The 21,776-nt window shown below is 42.9% G+C and overlaps 1 protein-coding gene across 5 annotated transcripts in view; it reads right to left on the bottom strand.

Moving 5' to 3' along the window:
- Alms1 (ALMS1 centrosome and basal body associated protein) overlaps positions 1-8,741 on the bottom strand; it is a 121,334-nt gene extending 112,593 nt beyond the window's left edge. For 2 of the 5 annotated variants that reach the window (XM_042274428.2, XM_076567066.1), the window contains exon 1: positions 8,271-8,741. In XM_042274428.2, coding sequence (XP_042130362.1) covers positions 8,271-8,615 — 345 coding nt within the window. In that variant the 5' untranslated portion in view covers positions 8,616-8,741. The remainder of the gene's footprint in view (positions 1-8,270) is intronic. The other 3 variants (XM_042274426.2, XM_042274427.2, XM_042274429.2) reach the window with 3 other exon arrangements.
- Positions 8,742-21,776: the final 13,035 nt, after the last annotated feature.

Here is a 21,776-nt window from a genome sequence, read left to right as displayed (position 1 = left end):
GATTTATTCCTGCAATACAAGAATGATCCACACAGAAAAATTTATCAATATAATAAATACATCACATTAACAGAAGGAAGGATAAAAGACACATGATCACCTCAATTAAAATAGAAAAAGTCCTTGACAAAGGCAAGCACTGTTTCATGATTTAAAAAAAAAAAAAAAAAAAAAACCAACTAGGAATAGAAGAACACTACCTTAGAATAAAGTCTATGATGTGAAAGGCCCACTCAAATATCATACTCAATATGAAAGACCTAAAGAAAATAATTCCTCTAAGGTTTTAGAACAAGGAAAGGGTGCCTTCTCTTGCCAGTTCTCTTCAACAAAAAAGTAGAAGTCCTAACCAGAGCTGTCAGGAAAAGGAAAGAGGCATACAGATTGAAAGGAAGACAGCTGAGATAATCTTATATATACAAACCCTCAAAAACTACAGAGAGACAAACACACATTCATTTGTGCATACACACACACACACACACACACACACACAAACAAACAAATACACACCACACAAGTTGCTAGAATAAACTAATTCATTAAAACTGCAAAATCAACATGAGAAGAAGATTGGTTACAGGGCTGGGGAGATGGCACAGCTGGTAAAGCACTTTCCATTAAACATTAGAACCTAATTTGAGGTTCCTCAGCACCATGTAAAAGCCACGCATCTGTGATCCCAGAATGGGGATGGGGGTAGAGCATGGAAAGGAATCCCCAAATCTCACTGGCCAGACAGTCTAGCTAAATCAGTGAGTTCCAGGCCCAGTGAGAAACTGTCTTAAAAGGTGGGGGACTGGAGAGATGGCTCAACAGTAAAGAGCACTTGTTAGAGCAGAGGATCCAGGTTTGGTTCCCAGCACCCACAGGGCAGCTCACAACCATCTGTAACTCCAGTTACAACACCCTCTCTGAACTCTGTGGGCACCAGATGTACAGATATACATGCAAGCAAAGCATTCATACATAAGAAACAAAATAAATAAGTCTAAAAAAATTTACTAAATAATAAGGTAGACAGTAACTGAGGAGAGCTGACCACTGGCCTCCACACATTTGCATATATACATGCATGCATACATACATGAAAATGTATATACGCCGGGCGGTGGTGGCGCACGCCTTTAATCCCAGCACTCGGAGGCAGAGCCAGGCGGATCTCTGTGAGTTCAAGGCCAGCCTGGGCTACCAAGTGAGTTCCAGGAGAGGCACAAAGCTACACAGAGAAACCCTGTCTCGAAAAACCAAAAACCAAAAAAAAAAAAAAAAAAAGTATATACATATCACACACACAAAATCAGTTACATTTGTGTATACAAGTAGCTATCCAAAGAAAAAATGAGAAAAAAGTTTCATTAATATAGCATCAAAAATCAATCAGCAGCCAGTAATCTCAGCTTTGGCAGAGGGAGGGCTTAGAGTTCAAGGCCAGCCTGGGCTATAGCAAGTTCCAGACCCCACCTCACAAATAAAAATAAATAAATACATACATACATAAATACATAAATACATAAATAAAAATTTTAAAAAGTCAGCTGGGCATAGTGGCACATGCCTGGGCTATAGCAAGTTCCAGACCCCACCTCACAAATATAAATAAATAAATAAATAAATAAATAAATAAATAAATAAATAAATAAATAAATAAATAAATAAATAAATAAGTAAAGATTTAAAAAAGTCAGCTGGGCATGGTGGCACATGCCTATAATTCCAGTATTTAAGATGCAGAGGCAGCAGATCTCTGTGAGTTCCAGGCCAGCCTGGTCTACAAAGTGAGTTCCCAGATAGTCAAGGATATTACAGAGACACACTGTCTCAGAAAAACAAAAACAAAAACAAAAAAGTCAGTTATACATAAGTAAACACTTAAGACTTGTATCCTAAAGAGTATAAGATTCTAATGAAAGATATTGAAAAAAGCACCAACGGCCAGGCATGATGACACACACGAGCCTGATCTATATAGTTAAGTTCCAGGCCAGCCAAGCCAAGCTATACAATGAAATCCTCTCAAGAGAGGGGAAAAAGAAAAAAGTACAAATAAACAGACAGCCCATGTTTGGGGATTATAAGAATTAATATTGTTAACATGTCCATACTGCCCAAAGCAATACACAAAGTCAATAGAATCTCTATCAAATTCCAGTGGCATTCTTCATGAAAATTTAAAACCAAAATATCCCAATATCCATCCGGAACCACAAAAGATCCAAACAGTCTAAGCAATTTTAAGAAAGAAAAAGCTAGGTGTTATTATTTCTTAATTTCAACTACACATGAAAAATAAAATGAATTTTTTTAATGTAAAAACTAAAGTCATAAAACAAGAAAAGCAGGGAAAAGCTCTTTGAGTCTGGTCTTGGCAATGTCTTGCATATCACACCACAAGCTCAGGGCACAAACTGAAGAGATGGAACTGTAGCAAACTAAGAAGCTGCACAGCAAAGGAGACCACCAAGTGAGAAGGGAAGCTGCCCAGGTGATGCTCAGGGAAGAGCACTTGCCTGACACTCTGAGACCCTTAGTGCACTATCGAGCACAGGGCAAAAAGAGAGAGAAAAGACAAGAGGGACCAGACAGCAGAGGGAAGGAGAAGGGACAGAAACAGGAGAGGAGGAAGAAGAAGAACACAAAGAATGGGAGAAAATATCTGCAGTCTTTGCAAACTCTGTATCTAATCTGTTTCGCCGTGAGTTCAAAGTCAGTCTGGTCCACATAGTGAGTTCCAAGACACCCAGGACTACACAGAGAGACCTTGCTTCTAAATAAATAAATATACAGGGGCTGGAGAGATGGCTCGGTGGTTAAAAGCACTGGCTGCTCTTGCAGAGGACCCAGTGTTCAGTTCCCAGCACCCACATGGAGGCTCCCAATCACCTATGACTCCGTCCAGTCAAGGGATCTGCCCAGTCTTCTTACCTCACAGGCACCAAGCACACAAGTGGTGCAAATATACACAGCAGCGAACATTCATGCACATAAAATAAAAATAAATAAATCTAAAAAGTGTACTAAAATAGATAAAATGACACAGAATTCATACACCTCAGCAGTAGGAAAACCATCTGATTGTGGAAACAGATAAAGGTCCCCAGTAGTTTGTATCATACCACCCTGCACGTGCCCGATCTCTGCTCGTCCTGGAAGCTAAGCAGGATGCGGCCTAGTTATTACCTTAGCTGAGAGCTCAAGGGACACAGGCAAGGCCCTGAGTTTCTCATTGAAAACCCAACAGGAGACAGATAAAGCCCAAATAAAGAAAGGGCAAGGGCTCTAAATGGACGACAGCTCTATAGAGTAAATCGATAAGCACAAAAAAATACATTCACCATCAGTCAGACATGGTGAACAGGAGGTCTCGTACAGTGCTGGCGAGAATGTAAAGCGGCCCAGGCACACTGGAAAACAACCTGGCAGGCCCTTAAATGGCTGGAGACAGAACTGCCAAATGTCCAGCAATCCCACTACCAGATACATACCCAAGAGAAATGAACTCACATGCCCACACAACAACACCTCTGTTTAGAGCAGTAGCATTGTTAACAACCTAAAACGGAAAAAAAATGGGCTTTTTCCCAAAAATGAGCTGTTTCCTCAGATGAAAAGTAGATAAACCTCTACAGTGGTGGATCAAAAGAAAAGTACACAAAACTAAGACTGAGAAATGAAAATTGCCACAAAAAATAAAAAAAAAAAAACTACAGCACTCTATTCTAATGAACTATAGCCATTGCTGAAATGAAGGACTTTCTAGGAAAATCATAAATTATCAAAACTAACCCAAGAAACATGAGTATGTATATAGACCACACCTGAGAGGAACCTGGAAACACCATAATTTTGCTTCTGGTATGGCTCAAACATTAGAGAAACATTTCTACACAACTCATCTGTTCCAGGGCATAGAAAATATTCAATCCAGCACCTTTCATACAAATGGAATGGAATACCACAGACCAGGCAAAAGGCTCTGACCATGTGTTCTTTCTTCTGAAAACACGGCCACCTGCTATCAGAAGAGATGCTGCGCACTAGATGGAAGTTGGAGGGTAAGAGCAGAGGGAGGAGGGGCTGACAGGAAACTTAGAAAAATTTGCAAGCTGGGTTCATGACTCCGTTAAAAGTCAAAAACCAAGAATCTCTAGTGCAACAACCCATGAACATTACAGTCTCCCAAAAATAAATATTTTCCTTCCAAATGCAAGCTTCCAGGACAGGTGTTTGAATTCTTGTACGCTGAAAGATGCGCAGGTCCAGCAGGAAAACAAAGGAGCAGAGGCTCTGAATCCCTCACTCCTCAACCAAGTCCTTAGAGAGCAGTGGGGGGGGGGGGGACAGAGCTGGCTCCACCTGTAAAGCCTGGTGACCTGAGTTCAATCCCAACATAAAGGGGGAAAACCGAGTCCATCTGCATTCAATCCTCAGCCCCTGCTCTGTTGGAGGAAGACAAGAAGATCCCTGGAACATGCTGGTGGGACAGCCTGACCTAGTCCAGTGAGCTACAAGTTCAGTGGCAGATCCTATCTCAAAAGTTAAGATGGAAGGTGTGGTGGTACACACCTTTAATCCCAACACTCTGGAGGCAGAGGTAGGTGGGTCTCTATAAAGATCACTATGTAGATCAGGCTGGTCAAATTAAATAAATAAGGTGGGAAGCAATCCATATGTACCCATACACACATGCATATGTGCACACAAACACTACACCACATACATATACACACACATAAAACAAACTTATTATAAAAATCTTACTACTTAGCAAGAGATAGATGACAGAGGAATTGAGTACTACACAATGAACACATCTTAAAAAACCTGGAGGAGTGGGGCAGAGTGGCACACACCTTTAATCTCAGCACTTGGGAGGCGGAAGCAGATGAATCTCTGAGTTCAAGGCTAGCCCAGTCTACTACATAGGGAGTTTCAGAACAACCAGGGCTACATAGTCAAAGCCTGTGTGTGTGTGTGTGTGTGTGTGTGTGTGTGTGTGTGTGTAGGGGTGGACCTGGGGGAGGAGGGCTATAGCTCAGAGGCAGAGTTTGCCTAACATGCATCAAGGTCAGGATTCACAATTCCCAACTTCATAAAACAAACTAAAAGTGAGCCGTCTACACCTTCCCATATTCTCTAATGTAAGTAACTGATACAAGAAAAGAAAAAGCAGGACTGGATGTGACGACTACACCTTTCTTCCCAACACTTGGGAAGCAGAGGCAGTCACAGTTCAAAGTCATCTTGATCAACGTAGCAAGTTCCAGGCCAGCCAGGGCTACATAGTGAGACCCTGTCTCAAAAACAAAACAAAACTTCCAGGGAAGGAGAAAGACAACCCAAGCTCTAAGAAGCACTGAAACTAGAATTATATAGGTCACTGTAAACCAGGAAAACAATTTTCTCATATTAGGTATGGTAAGAGTTATAAAGTGAGCTAATTTAAAAATTCCTCCATTAGGCCTAAAGAAATAAATTTAAATATTCATAGTTATTCAAATAAGAAGTCAGAACAAAGTAAGTTAGAAGACCTAATTCAAAAGTATAGCTTCATTATGGTCTAGATGTAGCTAATGTAGTACCTAAAATTTCTGGCCCAGACGACTTCTGTAATCTTTCTTAGTACCCATCCAGCCAGTTCATCATCACCAGCTCAAAGCTGACCTGGCCACATCTCAAGACGAGCACAAGCGTTTACTCACTAAGCTAACACCAGGACACTACCCTTCACAAACAATCCATTACTAAGAGTGATGACTTTGCTTTCTAAGTGTCAATGCTGTTCTGGGATGGGTGGTTGTGCCAAGCCATTCTAATCTCAGAGCAAGGCTGTTTGGGCCTCAAAGCAAAGGCCCTGCTGCCTTCAGAAAGAGCTAGTTTAACAAGCCCTGCTGCAATCTGTCTCGGGGCATTGCTAACACCACTGTCTCCACTCTTTGATGAGCACACCAGACCATCAGAAAGTTGACCCTGCAGAGATAACCAGTCACAAAAAAAGAAACACCCAAGGACCCCACCAGAGAAGACTCCATGACACTGAGACAATGCCAAAAGAGCCTCCCATTCAAGAGCCTAAACTTTCTACTTCTGCCTTTTTGTCTGGGTGAATTCACTCACAGCACCAGGTCACCAGTCTGTCAACACTGTCCCTGGCATGACAAACATCACTTGAAACAGCCTACTTCTCCCTAGTCCCATCAACACTTCCATGTTCTACGTAGACTAGGCCAGCCTGGAATTCAAGAGACCCACTTGCCCTTGCCTCTAAATCAGTGATTCTCAACCTGTGGGTCTTGACCCCTTTGGGGGGTTGAATATCAGATATCTTGCATTTACATTACAATTCATAACAGTAGAAAAATTAGTTATGAAGTTGCAATGAAATAACTTTCTGGTTGGGGGCCACAGCATTAGGAAGGTTGAGAACCACTGCTCTAAATGCTGGAATTAAAAAGCATATATCATCGCACCCTGCTCATTTCCTTATTCTAGAAACTTTTTGCCTGACAGTATTGCAACGACCCTCTAACTAGTGTCCCTCATTTATTCAGAATGCTCTAATCTTCCCCTACTAGCACAGTTATCTACACAACTTGTTATCTTGCTGAAATACAAATCTAATCATAAACATCTCCTTTAAAACATTTTATGGACTCCCCAAAACTCCAGGGACAAATCCTTGAAATCCCTGGCATAACACATAAAGCCTTGTAGTCCAGACTCAACCTGCTGGCCTTCAATTCCTTGAAATGTCATGCTTTAAATGATGCGGCCTAGTGGTAGGGAGAATGTTTGCCTAGAATGCCCAAAGGCTGGGGTTCAACCCTAGTCCTACAAAAAAATCAAAACATGTAAGATGTGAAAGTGTCACACTCTTGCTAACAGTGCTTTTCCTCATCTAGGCTTTTTTTTTTTTTTTTTTTTTGAAACCCTTGCTTAATTAGCCTTACAGTCTTCAAGGCAACTCGCCAACCTTCACGGACAAGTCCAGGTTACCTATTTTTCTGCATTCATAGCACTTTAGCATACACCATTATTCCTTATGAGACCATGTGAATTTTATCTGCCTCCCTCTTTAAAGTGGGAACATCAGGAAGGCAGGGGTTTGGGTCATCAAAATTTCCTTAGCATCAAGTACAATGTGTGGCACAAGGTGAATGCTTAAAGTCTAAGCTGAATGAATTAAACGCTCCCTAAAATATCCAGCAGGCTCTTTACCAATCACAGTCTGTAGTATCACTGTGATGATGGAATTGTTCTGTAACTTCTATGTCCAAAGTAACAGCCACTGACTAAGCATGGCTATCAAGCACTTGTAAAATGATTAAACAGGGCCACTGAATTCCTAATTTTAGTAATTCTTTCCCCCCAAGTATTAGGGCTTGAACTCAGGGCCTTGCACACACTAGGCAAGACCTCTAACACCTAAATGCCTCCCCAGCCCTTCTAATTCCATATATTACTAACTAGTTAACATGTCAAGAACTACACGTGGCCGTATTGAACAACAACAGCGCAGTTCCTGACAGCTAAAAAGCATTAAATTAAGAACATGGTTAAGTTTTAAAAATCTTGGCAGGACCTCTGTAAACTCGGTCTTTCTCCATTTAGTCTTGACTAGGTGCTTTCTAATATTCCAAACTAGAGCTGAATCACTTCCCTTCCAAGTTCCTGCCACTGGTTGGGGACCCATTAATTGCTACAAATGCAGGAAATTGCTATAAACAGGCGGGGAGCTTATCAAGGCAGCCCATGCAGAGTCCATAGCCTACACTAATTCTTCGGGGGCGGGGGTTCTTGCACTTCAATAAAACTAAGGTGCCAAATGTCTCTCCACTTGCTAGCTATTCCCCAAGCTCCCTCGCCAGCTCCCACCTTCTGCCCAAAAGGCCTTTCTAATTGAACGCTCTGGGAGTACCAGCTCCCTGCGCATCTGTCGTATCTGTCCTAGTTCAGAAAAACCAGGACTCACTAAGAGGCGGGAAAGACACCAGAGATGTCATTGCCAGGAAGAACCCGAGACTGCGAAGAGTTTGCCAGCCCTACAAGCAGGGGTCTCCGTAGGCATGGCGACCCGCAGCGAGCAGGCCCCGAGATCCTGGAGCAATTTCAGGAGTTCAAACACCTCGACTGGCGCTTGGGCCTCAGCCCCGCTCCTCCCCACAGCTCCGCTCCTCCCCGCAGCCCCGCTCCTCCCCACAGCCCCGCTCCTCCCCGCAGCCCCGCTCCTCCCCACAGCCCCGCTCCTTGCTACAAGTGCCGCTACCCACCTCAGCGTCGCTCACTTGCTTCACAGGCGCGTACAGGTACCGCGGGGGCGGGGGCAGAGGGAAAGCCCTGCCAGCGTGGACAGGGTGAGCCTGCAGCCAGGCCTTAGCCATCTCGTCCTCCTCTTCATCCGTGCTCTCTCGCGGCTGAAACTCGCTGTTAAAATCCAAATCATCCAAATCCACCTCGGGCCCCGCCTCTTCTAATTCTTCCTCTTCCAACCTCACAGTCTCCTCAGAGGAATGGACCTCCTCGGTTTCCTCGGTCGCCGCCACCGACGCGTTCTCCACCTCCTCCACCTCCTCCTCCTCCAGCTCGCCCGGCCACGGCAGGTCCTCCGGCTCCATGTTGGCTTCGCGCTCCGGGCGGCTGTGGGAGGAGGAGGAGAGAGGAGGGGGCGGGGCGTGGAGGAGAAGCGAATTGACTGGCGGTTGCGGACGTGCGCAGGCGCACTTGTCGCCACCGCCACAGGCTGGGCGGGGCTGCGAGTGAGCGCGCGCGTTGCTAGGGACGCCCCGCGGGGCGCGCAAGAAAGCCGCGGCAGAGGAGGACCGCGACTTGCTACGTCCTTTTTCGTCACCAGACCTTGCTTATTGTACTGTATGCTCACAATAAACCTAGACCGGGCTCTTCTGGGGGCGCTAGGGCACTTCCTGCTCAATTCACCCCTGATTTTTTTGTTTTTCGCCCTCAAATCCTAGGATAAGTCCATAATAATCACATTTGCAAATTACAGATTTTTAAAGGGTTAGCGCCTTAAGTGACAGTCCACAGCTGGCACCTGAACCCAGCAGTTGTGAAGTGTAAGGAAATAAGTGAATTTTTTTTAATGGACGCTGGCGTCCAAAACAGGAACTGGGATCTGACTTTACCACATGCAGTGGTGTGAGAAGGAGTGCCTATAAAAAGAGGTTAAGAGGCCCCTGCAGGGCTGGCAAGATGGTTCTACGGATAAGGCATCTACAGCGTCTGAGTTCGATCCTAAGAACCCATATAAAGGTGGAAGGAGAGAACCAATTCTCCTAAATTGTCCTTATTGAGGGAGGAGGAGGCGGAGAAGAATGGGAGGTAGCCCGGTAGTATGGCACATGCCTTTAATCCCAGCAATTGGGAGGTAGAGGCAATTGGATCTCTGTGAGTTCAAGGCCAGCCTAGTCTACATAGGGAGTTTCAAGACAGCCAGGGTGACATAGAGAGGCCCTGTCAAAAAAAAATTTAAAAAGAGGGTCAGCAAAATGGCTTAGCAGGTAAAGGCACATGCCCACTCCACTCCCACCATTCATGACAGGCTTCTAAGCATCAAGGCTGCACCTCCAAAACCTAAAGGCATAACCAATTGGGAACCAAGTATTCAACTGACTGAAACATTGAATGAGACATTTCTAGTTTAAACCGTCACAGATAGACATGTGTTCCTGTCTCCCCGAGAAAAAGCCACAAGTATGCCTAGTATCTGGAACAGCCTCTGGCGTTTAAGGAGATGCTCAGTAAACATTGTCAAATTAAATGAACAAAGTCCATATTGAATTGACTGGTCAGAAGATGATAAATAGAATGCTGGAATAAATTTGGCTTCCCTTGGAGTTCCTATAGCTGTCTACCTACTGGAGAACTTTTGACTTCCTCTCCCTACCTGGAGGCATCAGATAGGCAGAAAGTGAAATGCACCTCCTGGTGTTTGTGTGGGTAGAGGGAAACCGATTATAACTTGCAGTTGACTCCAGGTGCCAGACCCTCACAGGATGAATCATTGCCACCAATGGCTAAAGAAATAACTCCAAAAAAATGATAATTATATATGGCATATATAGAAAATTTTGCTATATATGTGTGCATACCTATGTGTTTGGAAAAATAGATGAGCAGATAAATACACAGAAAAATATGGTAAAGGGCCAGAAAATTTAGAAATAAAAACATAAAGGAAATACATGATAAGCCAGTGAAGGCAAAATGAAGTATTCAGTAAGTTACTATTTGCTCTAATTTCATCTCTGCTACTGTGGTAAACTACTTCGAAAAAAGCAATTTAGGAAGAAAGGGTTTATTTTAGCTCACAGTCCCAACCTGTTTACAGTCCATCACAGCAGGAAAGTCAAGGCAGCAGGTCACACCACATCCACAGTCAAGAACAGAGAGACATTAATACCTGTATGCTTGCTTGTTTGTGAGAGACTGTCTCGTTAGTTAATGCAGGAAGACCCTGCCCACTGTGTGCGGCACCATTCCCTAGGCAGGAGGTCCAGAACTGGTTAAGAGTAGAAAAATCAAATAGAGAACAATAAAGCAAACATGCATGCATTCATTTCTCTCTGCTCGTGACTATGGATGTCATGTGACTAGTCTGAAGCTCCTGCCACCAGAACTTACCTACCATGATGGACTATACTCTCAAATTGTGAACCAAAACAAGCCCATCTTCCCTTAAATTGCTCTTGTCAGGGTGTTTTATTACAACAACAGAAAAATAACCAAGGCTGAGGCTTATCCAGCCTGATGACCAGTTCCAGATATTTCACATTCTCAAGACCTTTTGTTTGAAACCCACTTGCAGGTGTCCATATCTAGTCCAGCAGTATTCTTCGGTTAGAAGTAATGGAAGTGACTAGTCTGGGTCAGTTTGCTTGTTTGAGATAGGACCTCACTCTGCAGCCCAGGCTGTCTTGGAACTGTGTTAGCTGACCTCAAGCCTGTGGGGATTCTCCTTCTTTAGCTTCTCCAGTGCAAGAACTATAGGCATCAGCTACATGTCTGGCTTCCTCTAGTTAATATAATTGAAAAAAAAATTTATTGGAAAGGAGCAATCTAGCTCACATACCTTGCCAAACAGAACATCTCAGTTAATTCATGGTCTAGAAAAATTGAATGAAATGCTATTTGAAAACATCAGCATCAGTAACTAAACCACCTTGTATTAAACAGAATGAAATGATAAAAAACATGAAGTGGCATAACTCAAAACAGACAACTACATATCTACAGTTTACATGCAACACAATAACCTCAAGACTCCTCATTCTTGCAAGTGGACACAAACTGTAGAATACCACTTCACCCCTGTCCATATCTGCTTCCTGTCTCAGCCTGCATCACAGGATCTTTTATCCACTAGATGACTCCACACTCCATTTCTGAGGGGTCTTACCTTTATAGGGTGGCTGCCATCTTCCCTTACATGACATTGTTAGATATGCCGTTCTTAGAGAATGCCCCAGAAGATCACCTGTGTTCCAGATACATTCCCTTTTAAACATTTTTTTCAGATTCATTTATTAATGTGTATGAATGTTTTATCTGCATTTATGTATGTGTACCATATGTGTGCCTGGTATCTGAGGAAGTCAAAGGAGGGTGTGGAATCCCTTAGAACTGGAGTTACAGTTGGTTGTCAGCCACCATCTGGGTCCCAGGACTACTGTAAAAGTACTCTTAACCTATAAGCCTGCTCTCTCCAGATCTGTTCTCTCCTCGCTCCATTCTGTGGCTCACTCTCTAGTTCCCTTTGATAATCAGAATCAATTACCCTTGCCAAATTGAAAGCCCCTTTCTGCCCTAGTAAGCCAGGTACATGAAAAATAAACCATCAAGTGACAGTTTCAACTTCCAGTCCAGTGGAGCCCTCTTGTCGTGTTCATGTTAGAAACTAATTCTTTCAAGCCAGAGACACGGAGACAAAAAATGTGGCAAAAATTCAAAGACAATGAAGCAAACAAATGTTTTGCATTGAAAATGAACAACTACCTTTATTAACTTGGTTTCCAGGACCATGAATTCTGACTGTGAAAGAAATTTCACTATTTCTGAAATGGTAGCATTTCAGAGGTAAGGTACCCACTCCCCTTCCCTAACTCCCTTGGTTATCTCAGGTCTGGCCCAGTGACAGCCTGAACAGCCCACTAAATGATGCTGTAAGCTCAAAGTGAGGACATTCATGAGAAGATCTGCAATTTCTGTGGTATTCTTCTTTCTTAGTGTATTAGGCAAAGTGAGAGTGGGTGTTATATAGAGATATAGATGTGAAGGAGGATAGGGACTCGTTATAAAAATTAGGTTATGTGGTTATGGAGGCTGAAAGGTCACACAACAGGTGGGAGACTCAGGGTTCTTGGTCCAAGGAACCTTATATATAACTTTCAATCTGAAGCATAAGGACTCAAGAATCTGATGCAATCCAAGGACTGGATTTCTGTGGTTCAAGAGCAAGGGCGTGAAGTATCTGGGCTCTACTAAAGACAGAGTTCTACCCAGGCTCCCAGATAACTGGATAATGCCAGCCTACACAAGAAAAGCTCTTCCTCACTCAGTCCACCAACCCAGGTACTACTCCCTAGAAAAGCTCAGGTGATACCTGACATTGACCTCTGGATACTTGTACCCACTTGTATACATGCCTTTAATTCCAGCACTTGGAAAGCAGAGATAGGCAGATCCCGAGTTCAAGGCCAGTCTGTTTTCTATATAGGAAGTTTAAAGCCAGTCTGGGCTACATAGTAAGACTCTGTCTCAAAAAACAAACAAACAAACAAACAGAACCTCCCTTTAGTTTATAATTTTAGTAGGAAAGGGGATTACTAAGTACTTCCACTAAGCCCTTTCTACCACAACTAACAAATTTAAGGTCAGGAAACAATGTGTATTTTTCTGTCAGTAGCTGGATATCTCTACTTCAACTGTAAAAGTCAAAAACTAGGGGAAAAAAAATCACAGGATGTATTTGAAGACCCACTGTGAAAAGATTGTCAAGGGTCTGGAGAAATGCCTCAATGGGAAAAGGGCTTGCTGCACAAATCCCAGGACTTGGGTTAGATTCCCCACCTCCATGTCAAGCAGGTCTGGCAGCGAAGACCTAGTCCTAGGGCTGGGGAAAGGAGACAGGAGCACCCCTGGGTCTCACTGGCCAGCCAGTCTAGCTGAGCTCCAAGTTCAGTGAGATACCGTCTCTCAAAAAAATAAGATGGAGAAGGTGGAGAGATGCTTCAGCGGTTGAGAGCACTTGCTGCTCTTGCAGAGGGTTTGGTTCCCAGCACTCACGTGATGGCTCACAACTGCCTGTAACTCTAATTCCAGGAGATCTGACTCCTTCTTCTGACCTCCCCAGGCACCAGGCATGTACATGATGCACATATGAACATGCTGGCAGAACACTCATAACCATAACAAAGAAATAGAAATAAAAGAGAAAAAATAAGACAGACAACAACTGAGGATGACACCTGACAACCTCTGGACACTTGCACCCACTTGTACACATACACACATTTACACACATACCATATCAACCCACGTGCAATCACCTAGCTCTCCGAAGTCCCACCCTAAATGATGTCCCACAATAGCCTCAAGCTCCGCAGGTAGATCAGCCTTGGGTTAGAGCCAGTTACAATTCCTGGGAGGTCTGCTTTTCTCTCTTTCCCCAGGTTCAGTTACCATGGTGAGTAGGTATGTGTCCCTTTGGGGAAGACAGTAAGAGTTGGTCTGTGTTTCTAAGTGACATCAGGAGACCTGATGACTTTTGTTCAAAGGGTCCAGACTCAGAAATGGGAAAGAAGTGAGAAGCCCTATTTTTTTGTTTGTTTGTTTGTTTTGTTTTTGTTGTGTTAGCTTACGTCAGGACTTCACGCACTTACAGGACTCTCCTCCTTCTCTTTCTGGTTTGATCATTTAAGTAGAACCTCAGTGAGCTGTCCATGTGGCCCACAGTGCCCACAGGAACCACACCAAAGCTCTCTGTGGCTCAACTATTTCGATTTCTACTTTAACCATGAACCCATGAGGGAGTCAGGCCCACTTTTCCTCCATTGTTAAGGTCGCATTGTGGCCTCCACTTCTTGTGATATGATCATCTCTACCAGCAGGTCCAAAGAGCACATTTCAATAGGAAAATACCATGAATTCCCCCTTTCCTTCCAATTCTATTTTTTTAGAATTATTTATCTTTATTTTATGTGTGTGAGTATTTTACATGTATGTCTGTGCACCACTCACTCATGTGCCTGGTGCCTATGGAGGTCAGGAGAGGGCAACCGGTCTCCTGGAACAGAGTTAACAGACATTTGTGAGCCACCGTGCAGATGCTGAGAACCAATCCCCAGTCTCAGAAAGAACAGCAAGCGTCCTTACCTGCTAAGTCATCTCTCCACTCTATTTCCATTTTTCTAAGCCCAGATAAAAGGAACATTCTCTGAGCCTTCTCAGGTAAGTTGCTTAGGAAAGGGGTAAGAGATACATACATATTGGATAAATACAAATTCCAGAACACTTTTCCCTGGGTTTCTGTTTCACAGTGTTGTTCATTTCTGGTATGTAATTTGATTTCTCGACTACGAGTTGTATAAGCTACCTTTCCCACTACAACTAAGCAGCCAGACCCTCTAAGATTAAATAAGTTGAAAGGAGTCTAAAAGTGTGTTGCTGGCACTGGAGAGCTTGCTCAGCTTTTTTTTTTTTTTTTTTTTTTTTAAGACTTATTTCTTTATTGTGCATATAGTGTTCTACCTGCAGGCCAGAAGAGGGCACCAGATCTCATTATAGATGGTTGTGAGCCACCATGTGGTTGCTGGGAATTGAACTCAGGACCTCTGGAAGAGCCATCACTCCAAAACCTGTTGGCTCAGCTTTTAAGAATATTTGCTGCTCTTGCAGAGAACCCAGGTTCAGTTCCTAGTACCCACATTGAGCAACTCACAACCACCTATAACTCCAGGGCACTTGCCTGAACATACATCTACTCAGTCATACACACATACAAATAAAATAAAAATAAATATTTGTAAACTACTTTTTAAAAAGCATGCTGCTAATTTTTGGAACTCTGTGTCCACATACATTATTCATGTCTGTTGAAATAAATTAGCAAAAAAAAATCTTCCATTTCATTTGCTAAATAGGCTTTGACTTCATAATTGGACCCCTGGGAGATGAGACAATTCGACTCTACTTAAAGATTTAGATATAATGAGAGGAAGTAAAAAGAGGCATGGCCTAATGATTGGCATCCACATGAAAGCAAACCATGGAGGAAAGAAAGAAAAGGGATTCAAACTGCCCCAGAAGTTAGCATCAGGTAGGGTGGGGTGGAGAGGGCTTCTGCTTACAAGAAAGAATTAGTGACATTTTAAGGTATCCTTTGATATTAAATATATTGTCACAGATTTAACTGCAACCTGACCTTCCCATTGAAATCAGGGATTGTAGTATTTTAACCAATGGACTTTATTTAATATATAAGCATATGTTAATGAAAATGTATTTATTATAGAGCACTATCTTTTTTGCTTATTGGTTCATTGGCTTTTGTTTTGTTTTTGAGACAGGGTCTCACTATGTAGTCCTGGTTGACCTGGAACTCACTTTGTAGATCAGACTGGCCTTCAAGTCACAGAGACCTACTTGCCTCTGCCTCCTGAGTGCTGGGATTAAGTCTTGCAAAACCACACCCAGCTAGCACAATATTTTTTGTTTGTTTGTTTGTTTGTTTGTTTGTTTTTGGAGACAGGGTCTCTCTGTGTAGCCTTGGCTTTCCTGGAACTTGACCAGGCTGGTCCCAAACTCACTGAGATCCACCTGCCTCTACCTCCCAAGTGCTGGGATTAAAGGTGTGTGGCACCACTGCCTAGCTTTTTAAGATTTATTTTATTTTTATTTTCATTTCCTGTGTATGTGTGTTCTGCTTGCACATATGTGTGTGTCACATGCCTACAGTGTCCTCAGTGACTAGAAGAGGGCACCAGACCCCCTGGGACTAGAATTACAGATGTTTTGAACCCCTGTGTGGGTGCCGGGAACTTAACACAAGTCCTCCACAAGACCAGTAACCACTCTTAACCATTGAGTTATCTCTCCATCCCCTAGAATACCATCTTTTGTGTAAGTGTGTGCATGTGCACATACATGTACACAGGCATATGGTATGTATGTGAATAGTGTGTATGTGTGTTCGTGCATGCATACATGTAGAGGCCAAAGGTTGATATAGATGTCTTCCTCAACTGCTTTCCATCTTTTGGAACGGGAGGGGTTGGTGTGGTTTTAGTTTGGTTTGGTTTATTAAAATAGGGTTCCTCTGCAAGATTGTAAAACATCAGTAGCGAACTTCTGCCCTCCGAGGTTCTCCCATTGTGCTGTAAGCCTGTATTTAAGACCTCCTCCCTCTTCAATAAATGACATTCGGCATTTAAAATTAAATAAATATACATATATATATTTTACATATATACATACTGTGAATGTAATCTATGAATACCACAAATGTGATTAATATCATGAGTGTAATTAATGAATATCAAGAGTATAATTTAAAAAATAAAAATAAAAAAAAATAGGGTTCCTCTATGTAGCCTTGACTGTCCTGGAACTCACAGAGATCCACCTGTCTCTGTTTCTAGAGTGCTGAGATTAAAGGTGTGCGCCACCACACCTGGCTCTCCACATTCTTTTTTGTATTTTTTTTTTTGTGGGGGGTTTTTGTTTCGTTTTTTTTTTTAGGTTTTTTGTTTTGTTTTTATTTGTTTGTTTGTTTGTTTGTTTGAGACAGGGTTTCTCTGTGTAACAACCCTGGCTGTCCTAGAACTCTCTTTGTAGACCAGGCAGGCCTCAAATTACAAAAATCCACCTGCCTCTGGCTCCCGAGTGCTAGGATTAAAGGTGTACAGCACCATGCCCAGCTCCTCCGAGTTATTTTTTTAAGATTTATTTTAGTATTTACTTATGTGCATATGTGTGCATCTTTGGGATGTTGCCAAGAAGAGTAAAATGTACTAAGAGAAGTTATCTTGTGTCTTTTTTTATTAACAGAAAACCATATACACATTTTTTTTTTCTTTTTCGAGACAGGGTTTCTCTGTGTAGCTTTGGTGTCTGTCCTGGCTCTCACTCTGTAGACCAGGTTGGCCTCGAACTCACAGAGATCCACCTGCCTCTGCCTCCGGAGTGCTGTGATTAAAGGCGTGCGCCACCACAGCCCGGCCACATTATTCTTATATGCATATATGATTACGTGAATACAATTAGAGAAAAATAGACACCAGGTTTACAGCATGTACTAACTGAGCAGATATGAGTGGTACACACTGACGTACATACAAGACAAGAAAGAAGTGGGGAGATGCAGGAAGGAGGGAGGAAGGGGGAGACAAGTGAAAGAATGCAAAGCATTTGACAATTACGTAATGACTCTGGAGAGGAGTGACAGTAGCCACAGTCTAATTTTTTCAGTAGTTACAAATCTCCCCATTAACAACAACAACAAACAAACAACAAAAAACAGCAAAACCACCAGACAGCAAAATCAAAAACACAGAAAATAAAGAGTGCCAGAATCAGCAAATAAAGATAAAATATGCTCACTTCAGCTTGAATTTCAAATCCAGGAGTGGTGGCTCATGCCTGTGATCCCAGCACCTGAGAGGTGGAGGCTGGAGGAGGATCAGAAGTTTGAGATCATTCTCAGCTACCTGAAATCTTAGCTCAACAAGCATGCAAACAAAAAAAATAATTTCAGGGAAAGGACATTGTAAACAAATAGAAAAACTAGATATAAACTGGAGAGGGGAGCATTGCCGAGACTCCCAGCAGGAAAGCAAGCCAGGTATTCAATACACAGAAACAACACAAGAGGGCGCTCTGTGAAGTTCGAAAGGCTTTTCAGATCCATGACCCGGGTTTCCGGTTTTTTGTTTTTTTTCTGTGATTGACAGGTAATAATCACACACATTGAAGGGTAAAATCTGATAGTTGGACCCTGTGTACTTGTTTAAAGATGAGAACAAGTGACATACCCATCACCTTAAGTGTTTTTAGATGTATTTATTTTATTTTATTTATGTGTGTGATTGTTTTGTCTGCAGAGTATATATGTGCCTGGTGGCCTCAGAGATCAGAAAAAGGAATAGATCCCCTAGAACAGGAGTCACACAGGGTTGTGAGCCATCATGTGGATGTCAGGGACCAAATCCAGGTCCTCTGCAAGAGCAACAAGTGCTATTAACCACTAGAGCTGGCCCATCATCACCTTAACCGTTTATCACCTCTAGTGAGAACATTCAAAATCCTGTCTGCTAGCTATTTGAAAGAATGCACTGTCACTAGGTGTAAGCATCCTGCTGTAGACTTAGTCCTCCCTGTCTAACAAATGAAGACTGACATAGGAAGAGAACAGGGGCTGGTAGAGGGGGCAGCTAACTCCTGGAGAGAAATTCCTGAACAGGAACAAGATAAAGAAGAAACTAAGAGTGATAGAAAAGAGAGATTCATCAAAGTTGCTCAGCAGGTCCTCATGGTGGGAGCAGGGGCTGTCTCTGACTCTTTACTGGCTTTTGGGACCTTACTCTTCATACTGGGTCTCCTTGCCCAGCCTTAATACATGGGGAGGCGCCAAGTCTTACTGCAACTAGATATGCCATGTTGATACTCATGGGAGTATCCTGTCCTTTCCTAAACAGAAAAGGAGGAGCAGTGGATTGGGGGATGGGGACAGAGGAAGGTTGGGAGGAGGGACTGGGGGGGTGGGGACTGTGGCCAGGATGTAAAATAATAAATAAATAAATGGGTTTTTTGTTTTTTGTTTTTAAAGAGAGAATTTTTTTTTTTTTTTTTTTTTTTAAATTCTCAAGCCAGGCAGCGATGGTACACACCATTTGGGAGGCAGAGCCAGGCGGATCTCTGTGTGTTTGAGTCCAGCCTGGTCTACAGAGCAAGATCCAGGACAGGCACTAAAACTACACAGAGAAACCCTGTCTCAAAAATAATTAATAAAAATAAAACAAATTCTCAGCAAGGAAAGGCTCCCTGTGCAAACCTAATGACCTGAGTTCAATTCCTGCGACCCACAGGCTACTCTTCTTCCATCCTCTTTACTCTACCCTCTTTCCTTCTCCAAGAACCATTGTGTAACCTCACCTTCTAGAAAGAGAGAGAGAGAGAGAGAGAGAGAGAGAGAGAGAGAGAGAGAGAGAGAGAGAGAGAGAGAGAGAGAGCAGGTCAGAGGACAACCTTGTGTATTGGTCCTCACATGCCTTCCACCATTTGTTTGTTTGTTTGTTTGTTGTTTGGGCAGGACTGGAGATCTAACTTAATTCATGTGAGCACTCTAACACTGGACCCCAGTCCTAGCCCTCCTCCTTTTGTTTAGACAGAGTCTCTCACTGGCCTGAAACTTCACCAATAGGCCAGGCCCCGTCTCCTGATCAATGCCAAGCTCATCACTATTGCTGGGATTATAGACGCAGGCCACCAAGCTGGCTTTTTAGCTGGGTTCTGGGAATCTCAACTCAGATTCTCAACACATGTGGCTAACACCTTACTGACTTGCCAACTGAATCATCCCTCCTTTTTTAAGGGTCTACCTGTGGGTGAAATCTTTAGCATTTGCATTTAAGTGGCTGGCTTATTTTGCTTAACACAATGCTCTCCTGGTCCTTCCACACTGTCACATTTTTTGAGGTCCAAAAAAGTAGTTTCACCAAAAATAAAAGAAACAAAACACTGCCAAAACCAAGTCCTACACAAAATTATTATAAGAAAAAAGAGAGACTGTGGAATTACATCCCCAAGCAACAAAAGCAAGCCAAATAAAAATGTGCCCACAAAATAGTTGAAAATTATGACCTGCTATTTCAAGATAAGCTAGAAGACAGTAAGAGAATAAAATAAACCAGAATAGAACTCAGAAATCTGGTGACAGAACTCAAGAAAGGCTAAAAATCAAAAGGAAAAAAGTCACTTCACAAATGAAGACTGGAATGGAAAAAGACCGAAATCAGGTAAAAAGGACAGCTAATTCCTGAAGAGAAATGTCTGAAAAGTAAAAACAGAAAAAAATTTGAAGAAGAAATTGACATTGACTTTTTTTTTAAAAAAAAGAAAGAAAAAGGACCAGTGGAATGGCTCAGCAGGGAAAGGACTTACTGTGAAGGCCTGACGACCCGAGTTCAATCCCTGGGACCTACAAAAGGGTGGAGAAGAGAACAGAGCCCACAGAACGCCCCCCCCCCCCCCGACCTCCACACTGGGTCAGGGCGAGTGTGTACACAGTAACACTGTTTTAAAAACTTAAAAACAACAAAATGAAAGACAAAGGTGTTTTATAGCCAGGTAGTAGAACTCTCTAAAGGACAGATGCAGAATAAATGCTAATTCTTTCCAGATGTGCTAGCATGGGCCTGCACTCCCAGCTACCCCGGGGGCTGAGGCGGGAGGATAATGGAGGTCAGCCTGAGCCAATCTGGGACAAATAGCCATACCCTACCTCAAACGAACAAACAGAAACTTAACTTTGCTGAAAATAAAAAAGATTTGGAAGTGTCTTTGTAAAGAGAGATCTAAGTAGATGAAGTTATTTACCCCAAACATCCAATACTCACTCCAACGTATTCTAATGTTATTGGACTTGAAGGAAAATGAAAAAAAAAATCTCTGGGCGTCTAGAGGGGAAAAAAGGTGACTTTTAAAAAGTTACATAATATGTGTTTTTTACTTTGTGGTAGTAGGGTGCATGTGGTGGAGCCAGAGGGCAACTTCAGGAGTCGGTTCTCTTCTACTGTGTTGGTCCCCCAGAAACCAAACTCTGGTCATCAGGCTTGGCAGAAATGCCTTTGCACACTGAACCATCTCTGTGCTCTTCATTTGAGTTTAAAAAAAAAAATTATTTAATTTACTTTATACGTCTTTGTGAGCAAGTATGTCCATGCACCACATGTATGCAGTGCCCACAGGGGCCAGAAGAGGGCAGCAGGAACTGGAGTTACTGACAGGTGTGAACTGCCCTGTTGGCACAGGAAATCAAACCCAGGTCCGTCCTCTGGAAGAGATCAGCAAATGCTCTTAACTGCTGAGCCATCGCTCCATCCTCTGCCCCCTCCCTACCGGACTTTAAAGAAAACTAAAATTAGGGTATTAGGATGGTTGATGGTCTACGGCAGCAGATTCAAGAAGCTGCTGGAAGAGCATGTTTCCAGGAAATAACAGGGAAGCGTCACCAAAGATGCCTCAATAATATGGCTGCCTGAACACGCATGAACGAGTACGAAGCCAATAGGCAGGCTAGCATGGAGGCAGGAACTCTCATGGGGGCCCACCCCAAACAAAGAGCCACAGAAGAACAGAGAATGCATCCACTCCAGGGACAAGTCTCCTACTTGGTTATCCAAGTGGTCAGCCCTGAAATCACATACATACAAGTTTAATGGACTGAGCCAGTTGCATTTGTATATTTATGCATGTCTATTTAATAATAACAACTAAGAAAAAGAGACCACGAATGAAGAGGGGGGTGTAATATGAGGGGTTGAAGGGAGAAAGGAGGGAAATGAAACTATATTTTAATATTTTTTAAGTTAAAATTTTTTTAAAAGAAAATCCGATTTTTGGAGGCCGCCCAGAAGTCCCGCACCTTCTCAGGTGGCGGGGAAGCACCGGATCTCGGCCCAGATAGCAGCGGAGTTGGTCAGCTCCGATGATCTCCGGGCCCAGATCCATTGCTTCGAGTTGGTCTACCCCAACTCTATCTACGA

The sequence above is a fragment of the Peromyscus maniculatus genome, chromosome 3 (assembly GCF_049852395.1).
Source record: "Peromyscus maniculatus bairdii isolate BWxNUB_F1_BW_parent chromosome 3, HU_Pman_BW_mat_3.1, whole genome shotgun sequence".
NCBI classification, from domain to species: domain Eukaryota; kingdom Metazoa; phylum Chordata; class Mammalia; order Rodentia; family Cricetidae; genus Peromyscus; species Peromyscus maniculatus.
Note: the sequence above shows the minus strand (reverse complement) of the source record. Positions and strands in the feature narration are given on the sequence as shown.